The sequence below is a fragment of the Antechinus flavipes genome, chromosome 2, assembly GCF_016432865.1.
Source record: "Antechinus flavipes isolate AdamAnt ecotype Samford, QLD, Australia chromosome 2, AdamAnt_v2, whole genome shotgun sequence".
Taxonomy (NCBI): Eukaryota; Metazoa; Chordata; class Mammalia; order Dasyuromorphia; family Dasyuridae; genus Antechinus; species Antechinus flavipes.
The window spans coordinates 683,394,338-683,417,409 of NC_067399.1; the positions used below are offsets into that span (position 1 = coordinate 683,394,338).

The 23,072-nt window shown below is 47.6% G+C and overlaps 1 protein-coding gene across 37 annotated transcripts in view; it reads left to right on the top strand.

The window, feature by feature from the left end:
- Positions 1 to 23,072, top strand: part of JAKMIP3 (Janus kinase and microtubule interacting protein 3) — a 179,096-nt gene that overhangs the window by 82,281 nt on the left and 73,743 nt on the right. For all 37 annotated transcript variants that reach the window (XM_051982747.1, XM_051982745.1, XM_051982751.1 and 34 more), the window contains exon 3: positions 14,901 to 15,398. In XM_051982747.1, the coding sequence (XP_051838707.1) occupies positions 14,901 to 15,398 (498 nt within the window). The remainder of the gene's footprint in view (positions 1 to 14,900; positions 15,399 to 23,072) is intronic.

The following is a 23,072-nucleotide window of genomic DNA, read 5'->3' on the forward strand; positions in this document are numbered from 1 at the left end:
AGAAGAACAATGTACACAGTAACAGCAATACCTTTTAAAATTTTATTTAAAAAAAAAGCAGATTAAGAAAACCAAAAAAAGAAATACAAAACAAAATAAAGCAAAAGAAAAGAGCACATTATCATGTGCCCAGTAGAGCACCAGGGAGGATTCAAAATAGATAACAACAAATTGGCAGATCAAGAAAGCATATATATCAGCAGAAGAAATGATATTCATGAATGACTATTTTTTTCTCCCTTCTAAATTGTTCTTTGGTTCTTTGGTATGCACCTTATTTACTTTATTTTTTCCCTCTTTCATGCCCCCCACCATTCCCAAGCAAGCTACAGTTAAGGAAAGATATGTTTATGAATACATATATAAATATCCACATACATGCACATACCCATACACACTCTACATGTGCACACATGCCTTTCCTATCCTAACAGTAACACTTTTTGATGAAGGATTGTCTCAGCGATATAATGATCCCAAACGATCCCAAAGGATTCATACTAAAATGTACTATCTGCCTCCAGAGAAAGAACTGATACTATTTGAATAAAGACTGAGGCATGCTGTTTTATTTCTTTCATTTGAGTCTTTTCTAATATGGACATAATTGCACATGTATAACCAATGTCTGCTTACTGTCTCAAGGAGGAGGAGGAAGAGAGGGAGGAAGTGAAGGAGAGATAGAATGTGGAACTCAAAACTTAAAAAAAATGTAAAAATTTTAAACATATAATTGGGGAAAATAAAATATAACAATGTAAACTATAAAACATTAATAGAGCAAAAAATTAAGTATAACATACTGGTTTACCTCCCAAAATAATAATAATAAGGCTGCAAAGGCAGGAGGAGCCAGGATGTGAGGCCTGAAATGTCCAATAGGTAAAAACTGGAATATTTTCAAAGAGTCATAGGGAGGTAAAGTCACTCAACAGGTTGGCTTCTGACCTCAGCATCCGCCAGAAGGCTCCTCTCCAGAGTTATAAATGGGCCAGGGATTGTTAAAAGTAATGACTCTGTCCTGTGGTCTCTCATCTTCTGCCTCTACACTATACTACTTTATGTGGCCCACTTACAGACTCACTGTAATACTAGAAAAGGGGGATCAGAGCAAGATAGAATTTTCACACAAGCTGATGGTGTAGATCTGGGAACCACCTTCATTAAATTATAATTAAGCCCATGAGTGCTTAAGAAGTATTTGAGGGAGGGGATTTGGGGAGAAGGATAGAAGGTCAAGTTCAGAGTCTTGGGGGTATTCCTAGCCGGGTTCGAGATTCAGTCAGCAACGATCAAATTGATAAGAAGCTGCTTGCTGTCTCCCAGAGACTTAGGCATCTTCCCTGCTCCTCAGGCAACTTATTGTTTTTTTTTCCAGTGCAGATGTTTTCAGGGACCCTGACTGGTAAATCCTTTGGTAAAAGGCATTCTTGATTGGCTTCCGTTGGTAGGGACCATTAGCATTTGGGTGCCTTCCTGTGAATAGGAGCCGATTGCATTTGTATCTGAGACAAGCTGGGGATGGAAGCATCTGACACATAGCAGCCCCGCTGCCTCCAGCTCTGCAGAGACTTTGTGCTCATTCCCCCCTTCCCGTGATCAATCTAATTGGCCTCTGGGAGTTTTCCTGTTTTGTCTGACCAAAGCTGGCGTTTTTGTTGGCTTGGACATTTTGTAACCAAACATTTCCACATTTCACTTTCTCTGTCTGAGTCTCTGTCTCTCTCTCTGTCTCTCTGTCTTTCTCTCTGGCTGTCTCTCTATCTTCTTCTGTCTTTCTGTTTCTGTTTCCCTCTCTTTGTCTTTCTCTGTCTCTGTTTTCCTCCTTTCTCTCTCTGTGTGTGTGTGTGTGTGTGTGTGTGTGTGTGTGTGTGTGTGTGAGAGAGAGAGAGAGAGAGAGAGAGAGAGAGAGAGAGAGAGAGAGAGAGAAAGAGAGGAGAAAGAAGAAGGAGGAGGAGAAGGAGGAGGAGGGAGAAAGAGGAGAAAGGGGAGGAGGAGGGGGGAGGAGGAAGAGGAGAGAGAGAGAGGGAGAGAGAGAAGAAGGGAGAGAGAGAGAGAGAGAAAGAAAGAGAGAGAGAGAGAGACTGACCTGTACCCTGGCCCCTGGGGAAGCTCCTGAGAGACAGATACACAGAGACAGAGACCCCAAAAGAGACATACAGAGACAGAGAGAGACACACACAGAGACAAGACACAGAAAACCCACAGGATCCTAGATGTAGAATTGGGGGAGACCTTGGGTATTTCTAGTCTGACCCTGTCACTGTAAAGGGGAAGCCTAGAGAAGGAGATGACCTTTCCATGATCACGCAGCCAGTCAGTGGCAGTCATCACTTGAACCCAGGGCCTTGGCCTCCTGGACCACTGGCTGTTCTGGCTCCGTGCATGTTGTCAGAAGCTCCCTGATGTATCAGAAGGGTTTTCCACCATCCTGAGCCTGCGGCAGAGGGAGGAAGGAGCTCCCCGTGGGAGGGCTGGGGGCCACTTGGCGGCTCAGTTTTGGATGAAATTCACTTCCGAGCTTTAGTTTTGGATGAACTGGTGCAGAACCCCTCCTGGCGCCTGGCGGAAGATCTGCCCCAGTTGGGTCGCTCTTGGACCTTTATTGGGACCCGCAAGAGCTCCAGGATGGCAAGAAAAGTCTCCGAGTCTTCCCTTTCTTGGCTTTTTGCACGTGGTTGGCTTGCAGGTGGCGGCCTGTTAGCTCCTCCCAGGCGGCGCTGAGGAGATGCTGAGGGGGAGCTTGGGGCACCACCACCCCAGACACCCCTAAATTTTCTGCTGGAGCCCCAGACCTGCCCTGAGAGCATGGGGGGGAGCATGGGGCTGGGGCACTGACAGGAGCTCTGCCGCCCTCTGCCATTCATCAAGGCTCCGGAGCCTTGGCACCAGGGGAGTGGGACAGGGGGTGGGGGATATGGGGGGAGGGGAGACGGCTGTGGTGTCAAGACCAGCCCTGCAAGTCTGCTCTTTCCGTGCTCACACGTAGGCCGCACCTGGTGCCTTAACTGCTGTCACCTCGGGAGGCTCATGGATGGGGGATCAAGCTGTGACCCAGAGTCCCAGATCGCCCGGTTTGGGTCCAGGCCGGCTCCCGCCGATTGTGAGTGAGCTGAGGCTTGGGAGAGGGGAGGACTTGATGGCCAAGAGGGACCCTTTCGGCCTCCGCTGAGGGAGGCCCTGCCCGAGTCTGGGGGGCGCCGAGGCTGGCTTTGGGGCTGGTTCTGTTCTTCTCTTCTAGTAGCTGGAGCGGCCAGAACCTGAGGAATAAGGTGTGGCCCAGGGCGCAGGGGGCTAGATCTGCAGTGGGCATCAGTCCGAATCTCACCTGTGCTCCTTTTGGGAGCCATCCTCCGCCCTCCCCTGCCTCAGTTTCCTCCTCTTAAATATGAGGGATGGGACCTCCCGGCTTCCTCCGATTCTAGAGCCGTGTCTCGGTCAGGTTCTGGGCCACACAAAGCAACGGCATCAGGACTTGGACCGTGTATAGTGGGAGATGGGGAGGGGTTTGGGGCAGGGAGTTAACAGCTCTCGAGCTGCCAGGCCCCAAATCCGGGGCCTGGCTCAGGGAGACGAGTCCGCAGAGGGGGCAGAGGGGGCGGAGGGGCTGGAGCTCTCCTGCGCAGCCTGAGTAGGATTTCTTTGGGCTTGCCAAATAATCACCCAGGTCCAGCTGGAAACCGGGCATCTGCCTCGAGCTCTGCTCGGGTCTCCCCAGGCCTCTTCCATGGGCCGGAGGGAAACCGCCCAGGGGGCCCCCAAGCCTGGATCCTCAGCTCTGCCTCCAGTCCTGTAGCCTGGCCCCTGGGGAAGCCAGAGGCTGAGCGATGGCTCTGGGTCCCTGCAACCCCAGAATCAACTAAATGAAGCCCCAGGCATAGAGCCTAGCCTAGGGAAGTCCGTGTTCCCAGATACTTGTTGGATTGGATTTGTTCCTTGGGACCCCTGGCCACTCCCACATTCAGACCCCCCCTGGCCACTCCCACATTCAGACCCCTGGCCACTCCCACATTCAGACCCCTGGCCACTCCCACATTCAGACCCCTGGCCACTCCCACATTCAGACCCCTGGCCACTCCCACATACGGACCCCTGACCACTCCCACATTCGGACCCCTGGCCACTCCCGGCAGGGCTTCCTTCAAAATCCCTCAGACACTCCAGTGAGCCAGCATCTCCAGGCCACCCAGCAGCTCCTGGTCCTGAGACTCACAGTGGGGTCCCCAAAGCCAGTGGGTTTGTGCTTTCCTGGCTCTTGCTTTGAAGTCACCGACGTTGCATCATTCCCTGGTGACGTCCAGAGAGAGGACTTTCTAATGAGCGTCCCCGGGATGGATCATGGGCTGATTACACAAGACCCTTGCTGACGTCAGTCCTGCCCCCGAATGCCGCTGGTGGGCCGCCTCATGAGTCACCGCTCTCGTTATCCCACACGGGCTTCTTGGAGGTGACCGAGCCTGAGCGGCCAAAGCTCCAGACTGGGCGTGACCAGGGGGGCAAGAGCTGGAAAACTGGCCCCGGAAGGGGGGAATACTTCCCTTGTGGCCTTTTACAAGCCACTCAACCTCCCTGAGCCTCAGTTTCCTTATGTGTCAAATGGAGATAGTAACATCCACCTCACAGGTTGTTGGAAGGAACAAATGGGCGAGATACCTCCAAAAGCTTAGAGAAGTGGAAAGCTGAAGATGTGGCAGCTGTTCTGCTTATTGACAGCAGTAAGTGGGTCTTGCTCTGCTCAGAGGGGCTCACTGTACCTGGTCTCCTTGCTGCCTTTCATTCCGGAGAATGGCCTCATCCAGTGTCTCACATCCCCGGGACTGGCCCTTCTCATGCCGGCCCCTGTCATCTTTGGTGGCTCAAGTAAATTCTAATTCCTTCCTCTACCAAGGGAAAGTCGCTCTAGGAACATCCTTCACGACCATCCAAAGCTCCAGAGTAGGAAGCAGCAAAGGCTGACAAGGGGTATGTCCTGGATATGTGGCCCTTTTCTAGCTGCCCGGGCTGCCCAGAGCAGGGACCCCCCTTTTCTCTCCCTCCCCCCACCCCTGCCAGCACTGTTCCTTATTTCTCTGACTGGCACAGGGTGACTTCTCTTCCAAGGGCCTCTGTGCCCCTGCTGTCCATTTTGGGGGCATCCAGCTGCTGCTGCTTCCTCCTTCTCAGGAAGAGCCTCAGACCTGATGTTTAGGTCCTCTGGGACCTTGTCCCTTTCTTTCCCTCTCTCCAAACCCCTCCACTTACAGAGGAGAAAACAGGGACCCAGAAAGGAGGAGGGGTTTTCTCAGGGTCACGCAACTGCTAGTTTATGGAGACGAGCATCACAAAGGTGAGTGTCAGTAGTGTGGAGAACAGTGTGAGATGCTTCCTCCCAGACAATGAAGCAGGGATGGGGAGGGACTGAGCCATCCTCTGCAAAGGGAGGGAAGGCAGCTTCACCAGGATGATCACATCCTGTTGTTTCCCTTATTCCCTGATAAATTCTCACCTGGGTGAATTTGGATTTTTCCATGATGTCTTTGTTGAAAAGGGGAGGGGTCACACCCAATGGTTGGAAGCAAATAGGAAGAGCTGCAGCTTTCAAACTCCTGTCAGTCACTTGTGACACACAGTAATGATGCTGATTGGTGTATACATATGGATGTGGATGTATGCGTATGTGTGTATACATGTATGTGTGAGATATAAATAGATGATAGGTAGATAGATGGTAGATGGATGGTGGATACATGGTAGCTAGGATGGTAGAAAGATAGGTGGATGGATGGATGGTAGATAGATAGGTAGATGAATAGATAGATGATAGATAATAGATAGATGGTAGATAGATGATAGATGGTAGAAAGATAGCTAAATGATAGATGGTAAATAAATGATAGATAGTAGAAAGATAAATACATAGATAATAGATAAATGGTAGGTAATAGATGGTAGATAGAGGATAGATGGTAGAAAGATAGATACATAAATGATAGATAGATAGGAGGTAGATAGATTATAGATGGTAGAAAGATAAATAAGTAGATAGATGATAGATAGATGGTAGATAGATAATAGAGAGATAGATAGTTGGTAGCTAGAATAATAGATGGATAGATAATAGATGCTAGAGGGTAGAGGGTACTAGGATGATAGAAAGATAGTAGAGAGATAGATGGTAGAGGGTAGCTAGGATGATAGATGGAGAGACAGAGAGATAGACAGAGACAGACATTCCAAGGAACTCTTGGGACAAAAAAAAATTTGTTCTTCAAAGAGCCCAATAAAAAACTATTTATTTGAATCCCAGTCCTTGGAAGTTATAGAAATGGCTCTTAAGCCTCTTCGGTGATAGGCTCATCCTTCTCCCATTTATCCATCCTAGCAGCTGTGAGTGAAGTGCATTCATAGGGAGTGACCAGTAGGCCGGTCCCCAAGGCTGCTGTTCTGGGCTGGTCTCAGAAGCTGTTGCTCAAAGTTGGAGCAAGAGTGATTTTCAAAGGTCCTCATCAGCTAAAGCACAGGTCTGCTGAGATGGTGACATCTCTGACCACATCTTTCTACAGTGATTCTTTTTTTTAATAGCTTTTTATTATTATTATTATTTTTATTTACAAGTCATATGTATGGGTAATTTTATGGCATTGACAATTGCTAAACCTTTTGTTCCAATTTTTCCCCTCCTTCCCTCCACCCCCTCCCCTAGATGGCAGGATGACCAATACACGTTAAATATGTTAAAGTATAAATTAAATACAAAATAAGTCTACATGTCCTAACAGTTATTTTGCTGTATAAAAACAACCAGACTCTGAAATAGTGTACAATTTGCCTGTGTCTACAGTGATTCTTGAGGAGGACATGGCTTATTGTCTGGCTCAGGTTTAGTGTATGTATATATATATATATATTTACCATATCTGGGCTTGGACTGGGTCACCAACTGAATTTTATCATTTTCTGGGGCATTGCCAGTCAAATCAACCATGAGATGCAGCACTGAATGAGTGTAAGATGAAGCTTTGTTGAATATTTACTAGATGCAAGGCACTGTGCTAAGTGCTAGAAATACAGATACACAATTCCTCTGGGAGCTTCCATTCTAATGGGAGCGATGGCCAGGGGAAGGATTTTTGGACTAGAAAGTCCCAGGGATGATGGATGCGGGTCATAGGGCACGTGCTGACATCCTTTCCAGAAGTCATGGTAGTGATTTAATTTGTGCCTCCGGAGGTAGAGGTCGGAGGGTGGAGTTGCCTTGCAGGCAGCCTCGTGGCACAGAGATGGCCAAAGGGCCAGAGGAAGTCTGATGGGGTGGGGTGGGTGTGGGGGTCGTTACTGAGACTGCCCACCTAGCAGGAGCACAAGGACCAGGACAGGAGCTGGAGAGCCTGGTTTCAGGCAAGGCTATTGAAGAGTTAAGTGCCCTCCACCAAGACAAGGATGGTATTGAGCATCTGGAGATGTTGATTGTTCTAGGGGGGTTAACTATGGAGCTTCAGAATGGGTCATTGTCCTGTGAGTGCTGGGGTTGGCGACCTTTACAAAGGCGCTATTGTCTGGTCTTCAGACCAGCTGCTGACAAGAGAGAGCTCTCCAGGGGTCCCACAGCTGGCCCCTGGGAGGCACTGGCCCTTCCACACTCCCAGGGAGCAGCCCTTTTCTGCTTAGTCTGTAGTCAGCATCAGCCCAACGAAAGGCTGCCCACCTGGGGAGCGGGTACATGAGTTCTGGGGTTTCTTAGTTTTCTTCTCAAACTATTGTTGGAGTTAGTGGGAGCAGCAAGGCCCTGGGGAAGTTCAGAATGGGTGTTCTCAGGGGCTCCCAGTCTTGTTAGAATTTTAGTGTTAAGTCAACTTGAAACGAGGTGATAACTCAAGGGAGATGTTAGAATCCTGGTGTTAACTCAATGGAATTGACATAATGCTTTTTGGTTCACACCTTAGAGCTAATCCTTACAAAGTGATAAGTCAGTTGGCTAATTTAGCATGGTGTTTAGCAAATCCTCTAGCTCACTAATGTATTTAAGTACTCATTGGAGTTCACACTTTTGGGAGATTCACAAATTAGTATTCAGTATGAGATTCACAAGTCAGAAACCCACAATCCCACTCTCGGATCCCATAATCCCACTCTCTCAGAGGCGGAGTCAACCTTTGGGAGATCATATATATAGAAGCTCTTAGAGCTTCAGGTTAGTTAGTTCGGAACATTGCCAATAGTCGGACAGGAGCACTCTGGGAGATTGAGAACCAGGAGCACTCTGGGAGATACAGAAGCCCACAAGCCCTCTCTCGGAGGCAAGACAGATTCATTCCAACTTTCACCTTGGTGCTGGCTGGAGACATTCGGAGTTGAGCTAGAGGAGTCAGATCCATTCCATTTTCCACCTTTGTACTGGCTGGAGGCTGAAGAAAGCAAAGGCAGAAGCAAGGGACAATCTGTAAGAGCTCTTGGAACCAAGCAGAGAGAGGCCTCTAAGCTAACTGGGCCCAGGGAAAGAGATAAGAAATAAACGATTGAACTTTTATCAGCTGGCTGTATTTGGAGTAATTATCATTTGTAGCTGAAACTAAGGCTGCCTCCAGAAAACCTCCCCGAAGAAACCTGCTCCCACAGAGAACCATCTTATATTTTAAAGAAGAAGAACACCACATTTTGGTATTGGCACCAGTCAAGGAAGTGAGGAACCCCAAAAAGAAGGTGGTCACGCCTTCCCTGACATCTCAGGAAGGGAGATGAAAACACCAAAGGAAACAGGAAATCAAATCAGATTAGCGGGTTTCTGAAGGGCTCACTTGAAACAGGTACATATAAATCCATCAATACGGGAGGCATTACACATAATTACTTAAAATACATAAGCACATAGCAATATAACACAGGCTAGTAGTAATGTAACAAATAACATGAATCAACATGAGAATTTATACATGTCCATAAGTCCTAGAAATAGTCCAAAAGGAATCCATTGTCCATTAGTTCATGTGCCAGGAATCCGATAATTCCTGCAAGCTTTGAAGTCCTGCAATAGTCTCATCAACAATTTTTCATCTCAAGGAATCCAGTGATTCCTGCTGGTTTTCAAGAACTAAAAGAGTCTCATCTTGTGTTAAGGAATGCAGTGATTCCTGAAGATTTCCTGAAAGATTTGGTCTTTTAACAGTCTCATTGTCAGCCATGCTCTTTCAGTGTCAAATGTTTCTTTAATCTTCTCCTTTGTTTTGAGGTTTTCCTCTTTTTCTGTTTCTCTCTGATGGACAAGGTGAATAGAGCCCTGATGAGAAAACTGAGTTCCGGGGATGGGATTTGTTCAGCATCGAGAAAATTATTGAGATCAAGGCAATCTTAGAGGCACCTCCTCGAAAACTTGGGGAATAGAATGTTGTTTACAATGAGAACGGAACACATGATTATTCATTGGTTTCAGGGAAATAAAGTCACGGAATCATGGAATGATGTAGTCTAACTCAGACATAAAATGAATCCCCACCAGAACAGGAGCTGTCAAGCCACTCTTGCATCCCCATTGAATCTTCTCTGGGTTAAGCCTGCCCAGTTCCTTCAAAGGGTGACCATATGCCATGGACTAAAGACCCCTCAACATCCTGGTCCTCTGCCCACCCTCTCCATACCCTCTAACATACACTCACAAGTTTATCAAAGTCCTTTTAAAACCTGGAGTCCCAGATCTAGACTTATGAGATCTAATGAGGGCAAAATCCAGTGGATGATCACTTCCTTATCCATCGCAAAGATCAAATGAGCATTTCAGGTGGCCATATCCCATGCAGCTGATTTAAACGGAGCTTGTAGTCCATTTGTTTTATCAGAACAATGAGTGTTTATCTAAATCTCTCCTCTCCCTTTTTTTTAGTCCAACTTATAACTTCATTGGTTTGGAACTCCCAGGGTAGAAACTTCTTTCACTAAAACAGATAAGCAACAGGTTGGTGACCGATATTCTTCGAGAGCGTCTGCGGCACTGAGATGCTGAAGGATTTGCCCAGGATTACACAGCCAGCTTGGGTCAGAAATAGGACCTGGACTCATCTCTTTCTGATTTTTGGACCAATTTTCTATCCACTCTGCCAATTGCCTCTCACTTAGAGATTTCAAAGAGCGGTTTCATTTGATACTCATGATTTGAAAGGACTAAATGAGGATAAATTAACTTCATCCTGAAAAGGGAAAGAGGCAAAAATAGCATGCTGGCTCTTTGTACACTACCCAGACCTGACTTCAAGTCCTGCCTGACAGTACTGTCAATTCCTGGGCAGATCTCTGAACCTCCAGTGCCCCCAACACTTGATAGAATCCACAGAATGAATATCCGGAGGCCCTCATCACCATGCACAGGGGATCCCCCTTGAATCTGGCTCTGCCTTGGCCCTACATTGTAGTGCTGTGTCGTCTTGCCTCGGTTGATGTTTACTAACAGAGCATCACCGAACAGGGCTATTTCTTTGGTCTCTCTTCTGGGGAATCTTGAATATTCTTGATGTCTTGATGAGAGACACTGTATTGTGAAGAGCATTTTGTTCCATGCAATCGGATGCTCTTTGGCAGTAAATAAACAGTAAGTATGATGATACTTACATTCTTCACCTCTTTTAGTTAATTGTGAAATGGTAAAGACATGGCTCATTGTTGAATATTTCTTTGAAAGCCTGATCTTTCCCGATGCTTTCTAAAGTGGGGATGTCCCCACTTTAGAACCAGAGGACTATGGGATCTCCCTTAGAAGAGTTTTGTCTAGATAGATAGAGAGGCGAAGGTACCGTTAGTAGTTATTGAGGTTTTCTCATTTGTCTTTTTTGATATTACTAAGGCCCAAACTTCTCTTTTTATACTATGTAGCTGGGTGACCACAGGGAGAGAGAGCACTGTCCTTAAAGTCAGGAAGACCTGAGAATAATTCTGGCTTCAGATATTTACTCAGATACATGGGACCATGGCAAGTCATTAAACCTCTCCCTGGCTCAGTTTCTTCATCTCTACTATAGGGATAATAATATCATCTTCCCCCACAAGGAGAATCAAATGAGACATTTTCATATTTTGCAAACCTTACAATGCTATATAAATGTTAACTATGGTTATTAATTTACACATTTTAGTCCATTTAAGCTGGTAGCATTCTACTAAGATTAAGTTATTTTATAGAATAAGACAAAACTATAGACAAATTCATCTGTAGGACCAAGAATCCAAAGGGGAATAATGGGGAATAAAGGACTACCCATATCCAGATTTCAAACTAGAACCTGAATCATCGCTCGGTTTGGTACAGGTTCAAAAAAGAAAGCTGTTTCTCTTTTGTTCTGATTCTTCTTTCACAACCTGACTAATGTGGAAATACATTTAATTTGATTGTGTGTATATAACCTATATCAGATTGCTTACCATCTTGGGCAAGGGTGAGAGGAGGAAAGAAAGGGAAAAAATTGGAACTCAAAATCCTATCAAAGTAATATTGAAAACTGAAAAAAATTATATGCTTAAAAATATTTTTAAAAAAGGCTCAGTCAGTGAAACAGACTAGATAAGCAAGATGCAGAAGTGATCAAACCTGGTGACTTAGTGTTCAGTAAAAGTTAAAAACACAAAGGATTTTATTTACCAGACAAAATTGAAATCGGTTTGGCAGAAATTAGGTTTAGACCAACAACTCACACCACATACTGCAATAAACTCCAAATAAACTTTATTCTCCATGTCCTGAATGATCCTGTCATTTAAAAAAAAATTGTAGGAGTCACTTTTTTGCAACCATGAGTAGGGAAGAATTCTTTTTTTTTAATTTATTAAATAACTTTTTATTGACAGAACCCATGCCACGGTAATTTTTTACAGTATTATCCTTTGCACTCACATCTGTTCCGATTTTTCTCCTCCCTCCCTCCATCCCCTCCCCCAGATGACAAGCAGTCCTTTACATGTTAAATAGGTTACAGTATATCCTAGATACAGTATATGTGTGCAAAATCGAACAGTTCTCTTGTTGCACAGGGAGAATTGGATTTAGAAGGTAAAAATAACCCGGGAAGAAAAACAAAGATGCAAGCGGTTTATATTCATTGTAGAGAAGAAGTCTTAAACAAGGATAAAAGGAATTATGAAAGACAAAGTAGACTTTCAATTACATAATATTAAAAAGCTTTTTCTTGAAAAAATCAATGTTTCTGAAATCAAAAGAAGCAGCTGCATGGTTCAGCGGCACTGGGCCTGGAGTCAGGAAGATTGAATTCAAACCTCCTAGCAATGCAGTCCTGGGCAAGTCAATCCCCTGGAGATGGAGATGGCAAACTATTCCAGGATTTTTGCCAAGAAAACCCCATGAACAACATTGATGTGTGATGGTTCATGGGACCACAAAGAGTCAGAAGTGAAGCTATCGATTGAGGAAAAGTCTTTCCAACAAATCTCTCTGTTAAAAATCTGAGATGCGAGACTGGGGACTAAGGTATCAAACTAAGATCATTCTGCAGCAGCCGGTAATCAAAGGAGGTTTTTACAGGTGGTTTCCAAAAGAATAATTATAATAACAGACAGCATTTAAATGATATTTTAAAGTTTGCAAAGTACTTGACGTCTGTTTTCTCATGCAAGCAATAAACAATTTTGTAAAAACAACGTCCCAAGTTACTACTAATAAGAGATGCCCAAGTTAAAGCAATGCAGAGGTTTCATCTCGTTCCCATCAGATTGGTAAAGATAGCAAAAGACAGAAAGTTGTAATTATGGGGAAAACTAGGAGAACTCAGACAGACACATTAACACACTGTAATTAGACTTGTGAATGAGTCAATATTCTGGGAAATAATAAGAAAGTACTAAAAAAAATCTTCCAACTCTACATAACCTTGAATCTGGAGGTCCCAGTGCCGAGCATCAATCCCAGAGAGGTCAAAAGTGAGAACAGGCTAAATGACCAAACCATTTCTTGGAATACAGTTTGGTAGAAGCAGAATGGATAGCCATGGATTGGGGGAAGGTAATCACATTGCACATGGATGGAATGGAATATCATTATGCTTAAGAAAGTCTGAATATGAAGAAATCAGAGGAACTTATGTGTACTGATGGATGGGAAACTGCACAATAGCATATGGAAACATGAAATAACATGTGATAACCTAAGGAAAATAATGGTATTAATTAGCTAACATTTATATTGCACTTCTTATTATATGCCAGCCATTGTACTAAGATACTCTCTTTTGGATCTCACAACAACGCTGGGATGTAGGTGCTCTCTTCATTTTGCAGACGAGGAAACTGAGGCAAACAGGGTTAAGTGACTTGCTCAGGGTCACACAGCTAGTAAGTGTCTGAAGCTGGATTTGAATTCAAGTCTTCCTCACTCCAGATCAGATGCTCTATCCACAGAGCTTTTTTAAGGTAGTAACATACTGTGATGTCAGAAGACCGAGAGTGAACGACAACAATAGCTAGCTAGTTTTTATATAGTGTTTTAAGATTTGCAAAACTCTGGGCACATGTTTCCCTTAATCTTCACCACAATCCTGGGAGGGAGCTGCTGTTATTAGCCCATTTCACAAATAATGAAACTGAGGCAGATAGAGATTGACTGACTTGCTCAGCTAGTGAGTGACTAACTAGCTAGATGACTGGTAAGTAACTGAGATTGATTAGAACTCAGGTCTTCCTGGCTCAGGTCTAGCTGTCTCTGGGTAAAACATCAACAACGAGGGCTCTCGAGATAGAAGGAGATGCACATTATAAAACATGGTCGTTGTGTTCCTTTGTTGTTCTCTGTATCAGAGCCGTGTTTCCCTGAGGATGGCGGTCAGTGCCACTCGCAGGTAGCACGTTGGGGAAGAACGTTGCTAGCTCCCTGGGGAGAGTGACCACAGTGGGGGAGGGCCAAGATAGTCTGCAATAATTAGGTAAATGAACTGAGGAGGTTGAGCATGGAACAGAGGAGGCTTAATGCGGACACATAACGGAAGGGCCAGACATAGAAGGGTAGCTGTCAGATGTCCTTTTGTTTGACCCTAGCAGATAAAATTAGGGGCAATGGGTAGATGGTGCAGAGATGACTTCTGTTGGGTGTGAGGAAAACCTTCCTAATAATCAGAGCTATTAAAAAAAATCTGGCTTATGTCATTGGCTCAGGGCTTTTCTTGGATCATTTTAAATGTCAAATTTGTTTCAGTCCAGAAGCTTCCCTTTGATCTCTATGTGCAAGATCTACTAAATCCCCACAGTGAAGTTTTCACTCCATTCCAAGCAGTAATGCAATAAAGGCAGAGATGTCCAAGCAAATAAAAAGTATCCGAGGAGGTTTCTCTGGGAGCTTTGGGGCCACTTATGAGGGGATTCTTCCCACAGGAGGATTCTTAGGCACTTTGGATGTAGTCCAAATGGCCCCAGATCCTTTCGGAGCTGACATTCCATGAATCTGTGGAGTGGATTGTCCCGACTTGGGAGCAGACCCATGTCAAGCCCCAGGTATCCCGACTCTGAGGGCTTGGTCCCTATTATGCATTTCCCTTTTGTTCACATGACCTGACTTGGAACATCAGCAGTAAGATCGGGGGATGGGGACAATTTACCTGGAGCAGTGAAAATGACTTCGAGCATTGAGAAGAACCCCCATCCTCCTGACTGGGCTGACTGAGGGATAAGCTCCTTGCCAGTTTTTGTTTCCATCATGAAATGTGGTTTCTGTGGCGGAAACGGGTCCTGTCGTATACCGAGACTCGACCTGGCTCTGCCCACCGTGCTCTCTTTAGAGGTGGACCTCGATCCTTTAGAGGTGGGGAAAGACCCGCGCGGAGGCTGCCTTCTCCCCAGTAAGCCTCGAGTCTTCCCAGCCGAGGGCGCCTCCTGGTCCTCCAGCTCTCGCTCCTCCCCCCACCTAAGCATGCGCTAATGTCGGCCTTCTCTTTCTCCAGGTCAGTAAGGCCGAGCGGGAGAAAAACCAGGAGATCCGGCAGGTGAAAGAGCACGAGCAGCACAAGAACACCGTGTTAGTGACGGAGCTCAAAGCCAAGCTCCACGAAGAGAAGATGAAGGAGCTCCAGGCCGTGCGCGAGGCGCTCCTGAGGCAGCACGAGACCGAGCTGCTGCGCGTCATCAGGATCAAGGACAACGAGAACCAGCGGCTCCAGGCGCTGCTCAGCGCGCTCCGCGACAGCGCCCCGGACAAGGTCAAGACCGTGCTGATCTCCGAGGCGCGGGAGGAGGCCAAGAAGGGCTTCGAGTTCGAGAAGATCAAGATGCAGCAAGAGATCTCCGAGCTCAAGGGGGCCAAGAAGCAGGTGGAAGAAGCCTTGACCATGGTCATCCAGGCCGACAAGATCAAGGCCGCGGAAATCCGGAGCGTGTACCACCTTCACCAGGAGGAGATCTCCCGCATCAAGAGAGAGTGTGAGAGAGAGATCCGCAGGCTGGTATGTGTGGGGCTCCTGCTTCCTCTTGGTGGGTTGGGCCGGACCGGGGCCAATTCTCCTAGGGGCCTTCCATTTGGTTTCTAAAAACTACCCAGTGCGAGATGTGGTCAGAAAAAGCGGGGAGGGAAAGGGGGGGTGGTCAGTGCAGTGAGGAAAAAGTACTGCTCAGGCCGGGCCTTGGTGGTTTAGAAATGCACAAAAGTTAGGATGACTTTCTCACTTCCTAATTTTGGGCCCGCACTTCTGTCACCAGATTTGCCTAACTCCTTTCCATTTCTGGCTTTAGTAGTATGGGAATCTGCAACCCCGGTGTTTCCCACAAAGGCTTTCTGCCGCAACAATCAAAGATCATCAGAAAAACCAGGAAATGCATCCTATTTCTTAGAATCATGGCTCTGTCTGAAGATAAGGGGTATTTACTATCCCGGGAAGTCCCACTTTGGCAAACTTGTCATCTCTGATATTTTCAGTTCAATTCAACTCCGTGATGGAACCTTTTCTTAAAACTAAATATGTAATGAATTAAAACATATTTGAAGTAATGATATTTACCATCCCTTTGCATTTGATTATTATTACTCCCCACTCTTGCCTTGTGGTCTATTGCTATGAGTGAAGGATTCTTACAATACACTAAGAATTTATTAAATTTTGGGGGAAATGGTGGCAGGAAAGTTGTCGGATTATTGCATAATCTCACTTTGCTTTCCAAATGGTTGTACCATTTTACAACAATGTCTTAGCGTGCTTATCACTCGGCAGTCTTTCCAACATTGACCATTGTCATCTTTTTCCCTCTGTTGAATTTCAAAATGAAATCTCAGGATTGTTATTTGCATCACTTTTATTGTTAGTGATTGGAAACTTTTTGATGTGATCGTGAATATTTTACAATTCTTTTTTTGAGAACTGTTTGCTCAGATCTTTTGGCATTTTTTGTATTGAGGAATGACTATTAGTCGTGTGTATTTAATCATTTTTTTGTGTATCTTAGAAACCAAATCTACATCAGAGAAATGTGATAAAAGATTGTTTTTCTCATTCAACCACTTCTTTTCTTATCCCAGATGCATTCATGTAGTCTGTGGAGTTAAAGTCATTTGTTTTATCCCTTGTGATCGACTATCTTTTGTTTGGGAAAGAATAGTCAAAGTACACACAACTTAAAGCCAAGGGCAGCGGTGGGACTGGAGTCAGGAGGAACTTAGTTCAAATCTAGTCTCAGACATGTAGTGTGACCTTGACCAATAGTTTAACCTTTGCTGCCTCAGTTTCTTCATCTATAAAATGGAGATCTTATATATATACTCACGTTCCTATATATTTAGGTTGTAATTATTTGTGTTCAAATAGAAAGAGAGTAATAGAAATCATAGTCATAGCAGCAGTAGCTGTGATACAGGTCATAGTCATAGCAGCAGCAGTAACAGTAGCAGCAGCAGCAGCAGCAGCAACAACAGTAACAGTAGCAGCAGCAGCAGCAGTAACAGTTGTAGCAGCAGTAGCAGTAACAGTAGCAGAAGCAGCAGCAGCAGTAACAGTTGTAGCAGCAGTTGTAGCAGCAGTAGCAGAAGCAGCAGTAACAGTAGCAGCAGCAGCAGTAATAGAAATTACAGTCACAGCAGTAGCAGCAACAGCAGCAGCAGCAGCAGCAACAGTAACAGTAGCAGCAGAAGCAGCAGCAGCAGCAGCAGCAGTAACAGTAGCAGAAACAGCAGTAATAGAAATTACAGTTACAGCAGTAGCAGCAACAATAGCAGCAGCAGCAGCAGTAACAGTTGTAGCAGCAGCAGCAGCAGTAACAATAGCAGCAGCATCAGTAATAGTAGCAGCAGCAGCAGTAACAGTAGCAGAAACAGCAGTAATAGAAATTACAGTTACAGCAGTAGCAGCAACAATAGCAGCAGCAGCAGCAGCAGTAACAGTAGCAGCAGCAGCAGTAACAGTAGCAGCACAGCAGTAATAGAAATTACAGTTACAGCAGTAGCAGCAACAGCAGCAGCAGCAGTAATAGCAGTAGCAGAGGTCATAGTCACAGCAGCAGCAGCAGCAGCAGCAGCAGCAGCAGGACTGCGAATCTGAGTGCAGTTGTGAGGTCAGACAGTCCTGACTCTGAGTCTGGCACATTACTCACTGTGCCCCCTGGTGGCCATGCCAAGAATAGCTTCTAAATCTCCAGATGCGTTTGGTGGCTCGCCTCCACTAAGGAGGAGATCTGGAGGCTCAGAGGCTGAGAGTCCACGAGCTGGAGCTCCCACGATGCCAGCCAGGGCCCCCTGAGTTTCTGTCTTAAAGACAGGTGTGACTGAGTGATGGACAGCACTGCCTCTTTTGAGCTGGCAGGGCTGTGAGAGATGGTCAAATTTAACCAGAAGACTAACCCCTTCTACTTATTGTGTGATCTTGGGCAATTGGTTTCACTTCTAAGACTTTGTTTTTTGACCTGTACAATGGGGCTACCTACCTTTGACGAGGTAGACATGAGGAAAGAATTGTGTAAATCTTTTAAAAGAATTACTTTAAAGGTAACTTAAAAATGACGATAGTGAGCTATGATTGTTGTATGGATAAGGAATATGCAGCCCAGAGAGGGAGGTGTTTTGAAAGTGCCACGTACTTTACCCACAATGCAGCCTGTGGTCCAGTTCCAATCCACCCCAGTTCATATTTTTGCCCCGTCCGGCACTGGACGCTCTTTCCCGAAGTTTTTAATGCAAAGCTCTGAGCTTGTGTAATGGAGATTCCATATTGGGACCGAAGGCTATTTTGGCACGAGCCCTCCTCCCTCCCCCCTCCTCTGCCCGTGCTTTCACCAGCCACTTCAGAACGTGGCTCCCCACAAAGAAGAGTGGGAAGGAGCCTTCGACCCTCTGCTAGCACTCGGGCTAAAAATGCACCGTATGTGGGACTTTATTTTCCCCCAACAGAAAAAGCACAAAGCCGCCCAGATTTAGAGCAGAGGGGGCTGCTGAGACTAGTGAAGGCAAGTTGCTCACTTTGTGGATGAGGAAATCAAGACTTAAAGAGAAGGAGCAAAGCTCGTGTGTAAGCATCAGTTTCCTCATTCCACATCTAGCCTTCTTTCCTCCCGGTCACCATCTCCATTCCACAGGCAGCCTTTCCTGCCTCCTGAGCCTGTGCTGCCCTCTGGGTCCTGTATGATTCTGGCTCATTTGGGCCTGTTTAGGATTCTAGTTCTCCCATTGGAGGAAAGTACTCAGTGTCCCTATCTAATGGACTCCTTCCTCCTTAGGGTCAGCTGTGTGTATGCGCAGGAAAGAAAGATGGCCGTGTGACCCTGGGCAAAGCATTTAACTGTGGGTACCTCCCAGGGATCTATCCTGGCCCCTCTTTCCTTTCTTGGTGACCTCAGCAGCTCCCATGTCTGCCACCGAGTCACAGATTTCTCTGTCCACCTCCAGCTGCCTTTCAGTCTTGGATGTCTAGCTGACATCTTAAACTTAATGATGTCCAAAACAGGGCTCATCCTCTTTACCTTCTTCCCTTCCCTGTTACTTTACAGGGCACTGCCATCCAGTCATCCCTTCCCCTCACGCTCACTCCCCGTATCCCAGGATTGCCAGTTTCACTTTTTGCAGCTTCTCTCCAACATTCCCCCTTCTCTCCTCTGACACTGTCCCCATTCTGGTGCGGGCCCTCCCCGACGAGAGCTGCTCGGGGGTCGGCCTGCCTCAGTCTCTCCCCACTCCATCCATCCTCCGTTCAGCCACTAAAGTGATTTCCCTCAAACGCCGGCCTCTCCCCACACCCAAGAAATTCCCATGACTCCCTATCGTTTCTAGGTTCAGCTATAAACTCGGATATTCAAAGTCCTTCGCAGCCTAATCTATTTTTACCTTTCCAGTCTTTGAATACCTTTCCATGTGCAATACAGCGATGCTGGCTCTTCTCGAACAAAACGTTTCATGTTTTGGCTCCTGGCGTTTTCCCCGGCCGTCCCCCACGTCTGCGATGCTTCCCTCTCTCACCGTTGCCTTCTGGCTTCCCTGAGCTGACCCTAACCCTGAGCCTTCATGTCCCACCTGCTACAAGAAGCCTTTCCCACATTTTCCTGCTTCTAGAGCCTTCCTTCTCTTACTTATTCCCATGGATCCTGTATGCATCTTGTTTATATATTTGTTTGCATGTTGTCTCTTTGCATACTGAGAACTTAGCACGGTGCTACCTCGTGGCAGGAGCTTAATAAACGTTTATGCCTGAGTTTGTGCAGCTGGAAAATAAAAGCATCGGACAGATGTTCCGAGATCGGTTCCAACTCTAATTGTAAATGGTTCTAAGTTCTGAGGTCCAGGCCACCATTACTTAAAGCAGCAACCGGATAATCCGTTATAGTCCGAGGAAAGTCCGTCTTTTCTGGCCCTCTGAAACTCGATGCATTCAATCGTTCACTGCCCTGCAACGTCTGCTTTTCGGGCAGATTTTAATGTGAATCTTTGATCGAACGTGCACAGAGAAGGATCTCTGGGTACTTGGCAGCTTCTTCACCGTCGAGACCGATCTTGACTTTGGCCCAAGGTGACAATTCTGTTTTTCCTTACTCATCCCGGAATCTAGACCTTTTAGACGCATTTCCCATCAGCCTCCCTTTCTCTCTCTGCACAGGCTGGCCTCAGGTGTGGGATCCACTCCCTTCTTGTTGCTTTCTTTTAGAAAGTCTAGCTCCGGCCTTGACTCTGGAGCCACTTTTGGGAGGCCTTTCCTGAACCCTGCCGCTGTCTAGCTCTTGCCCCCTCAAGTTACCCTGCTTTGCTTCATCCAAGCACAGGCTGCGTGGTGGCTTGGGGTCCTGTCCTTGTCGTATCTCCAGCCCCTTGTGGAAGCCCTGTCCAGCAGAGACCCCTGATCGTTGTGAGATCGGATTTGAAATTGGGCGCAAGGAAGAGAAGCGTCTCTCCACCCAGCAGCAGCGCTGCTTTGGGAAATGGTGGCCCATGATCAGCCTTTGGGTGACTAAGTTTTTTTTTTTTAATTAATTCAATAAAATTAATTTAAATTACTTTTTTACCAGCTCTGATGGAAATCGCTTTCAATTGTATTATCATGAATTACCTACTTTTGAAAGAAAGAATATTTTCCCCAATTACCTGTGAAAACAGTTTTTTATTATTTGTTTTTTAAAATTCCCTCCCTTCCGGAGAGGGAAGCAATCTGGAACAGCTCACACCTGGATGATTGGAGAAGCTGTTTTCCCATTCTCATTATCTATTTCCTGGCCTTCTTGGCCAGAGGCCATGACCTTTCCCAGGGGGCTCTGCATCATCCCACTGCAGAGCCCTGACTCTCCTGGGCTGGGCTGCCGGGGATCCCTCGGGACTGATGGAGCCTGCTGGTCCCGGGCTGCCGCTGCTCTCAGGCCAGGGTCTGGTTTTCCACAGTTGTAGGTATTTTCTTGTCAGCTGAGTGCACCCACTTTCAGCAGCTTCCTCGTCCCTCCCAGCCCCCCATTTTGCTTCCAACCTGCTGATGTTTTGGGTGAGTCATTGAGCCCCTCGGTTTTCTCATATGTGAAATGGGGAGAACCTATGTAGAGTATCATTACTCCAACCTCCCAGGTCTATAACAAAGCTCAATCAGATAATTGCCTGCACCAAGGAGCCGTGGAAATGTCTGGGGTCCATCCTCATCTTCACCCTCATTCTCATCAGCAGCAGCACACTGACATCCACCTCTCTGTGTGGCCGGGGCTGCCCACACCAGGGAAAGCTGGGCCACCTTCCAGGGGAGGAAGCTCAGGCTCTGCGGGGCCCAGTCGCCCATCAGGGGCCACCTGAGCCAGGCGAGCCGCCCGCACCCTCGGCTCTCGGTGTCCTTGCCCAGGCCTCCGGAGGGGCCGCAATGGCACGGGGCCCACCGGGGCTGCCCTTTGGAAAACCAGAACAAACATGCAGAAAAGCCTTTCAACGAGCCTCCAGCTGCATCAAAGCCAGGAGCAGAGGCAGGCAGGGACTTCCCCTTCCTTGGCTTCGGGTGGAACCCAGGGGAGGGAGGGATGACTTCTGGGGGAAGTCAGCTGGAGCACCTGCTCATTAATCTGGGAGTGACTGAATGCCAGTGGGCACGGGGGAGTTGCCAGGCAGAGAGGGTGCCAGCTGAGGCCAGGACACCGAGGGGAGGCTGCCAGCAGGCAAGGGGAGCTGCCAGTTAGAGAGGGTGCCAGCTGAGGCCAGGGCACCGAGGGGAGGCTACCGGTGGGCACGGGGGAGCTGCCAGGCAGAGAAGGTGCCAGCTGAGGCCAGGGCACTGAGGGGAGGCTGCCGGTGGGCACGGGGGAGCTGCCAGGCAGAGAGGGTGCCAGCTGAGGCCAGGGCACCGAGGGGAGGCTGCCGGTGGGCACGGGGGAGCTGCCAGTTAGAGAGGGTGCCAGATGCTACCCACAGGATCTCATCCACCAAGGACTGGTCTGGAACAGGCTGGGCCTGGATCTAGCCCTGCTCCTGCTGGCCACCTTGTCCCTCAATGTCCCCATCTGCAGAAGGAGGTGACCATTGGCCAATCTCCTCAGTCCATGTAGTTGATCCCAGGTGGACCTCTGCCTTTTCTTCAGGATAGTTCGGTGGCCCAAAAAGTCAGCCCCGCAGGGGGCGGCTGCTGGAGAGATGCTGGACTGGGAGCCAGAAGACCTGCGTTCAAATCCTGCCCCGGCCACTTAGTGGCAGCATCTCCCTGCTAGCCAGTGCCCACTTCTGGGTCTCTGTGTTTCATCCATAAGCTGGGCATGTTGCTCCCCACAGAGTATGGGGAGCTTGAGAGGCCGTGGCCTCCGCTCGGGTCTCTCTCAGGGAGCCTCTCCCCAGGGGGCCCTTGTGAAGCGTCTCCTCCACCCGTCGGCCTTGCCCGGGCGTGGATTCTCATCTCTGCAGAAGAGCCTGTGTGTTCTCCAGCCCAGCCTGGCAGCTCATCCCTTTGTCTGAGGACAACGACAGAGCTTGCCTGTCACAGGCCCTGCTGCTCTTTCCCCGTGCCCCCATTCTCCACCCCCTCTCCCTCCCCTCCCCGCTCTGCAGCTTGCTATTCTGGGCGCAGCTGGAACGAGGCCCCTGACCAGCCTCCCTCGGACCCTGGGGGTGCGTCTGTGGGGTGGCAGGGGCCGAAGGGAAGGTGGCGCGTGTCTAACACACTCCCATAAAACACAAAAACGCATCCTGGAACAAACCACGGGCAAATGGGGCCCAGCTTTCCAATGAAGAACAGGTGGTTCCTGAAGACCTTGCCTCCAGCCCAGCACGGGAAGAGCCATCACAGCAGGCCCCTGACCGCCATCAGCAATTAACAGATGGAGCGCTCCCCCACCTGCTCCCCCCGCCAGCCCTGCGCCTGGAGGGGCCCTGGAGCCAGCCTCCTGCTTCCCTGCTCCCTCTCCTTGGCCAGTTACTCCCTCACACAGATTCTGATTCAAGACAGAAACTGAGGACCCCGGCTCTCGAGCCCCCTTTCCTGTGGCAGCTGAATTTAGGCCAAGCCCAAGAGCTGGAAGGGACCTAGAAGCCTTCTACTACCACCTGCCCATTTTATGGAGGAGGAAACTGAGAGCCAGAGGGCTAAGTGAGCTGCCCGTGGTTGTAGCCGGCAAGGGCCCACCTGAGTTTGACCGCAGCCCAGCCCTTGTCTCTGTGTGGAGGCTGTCTTATCAGCTCCAATGCTCTTGGACTCCTG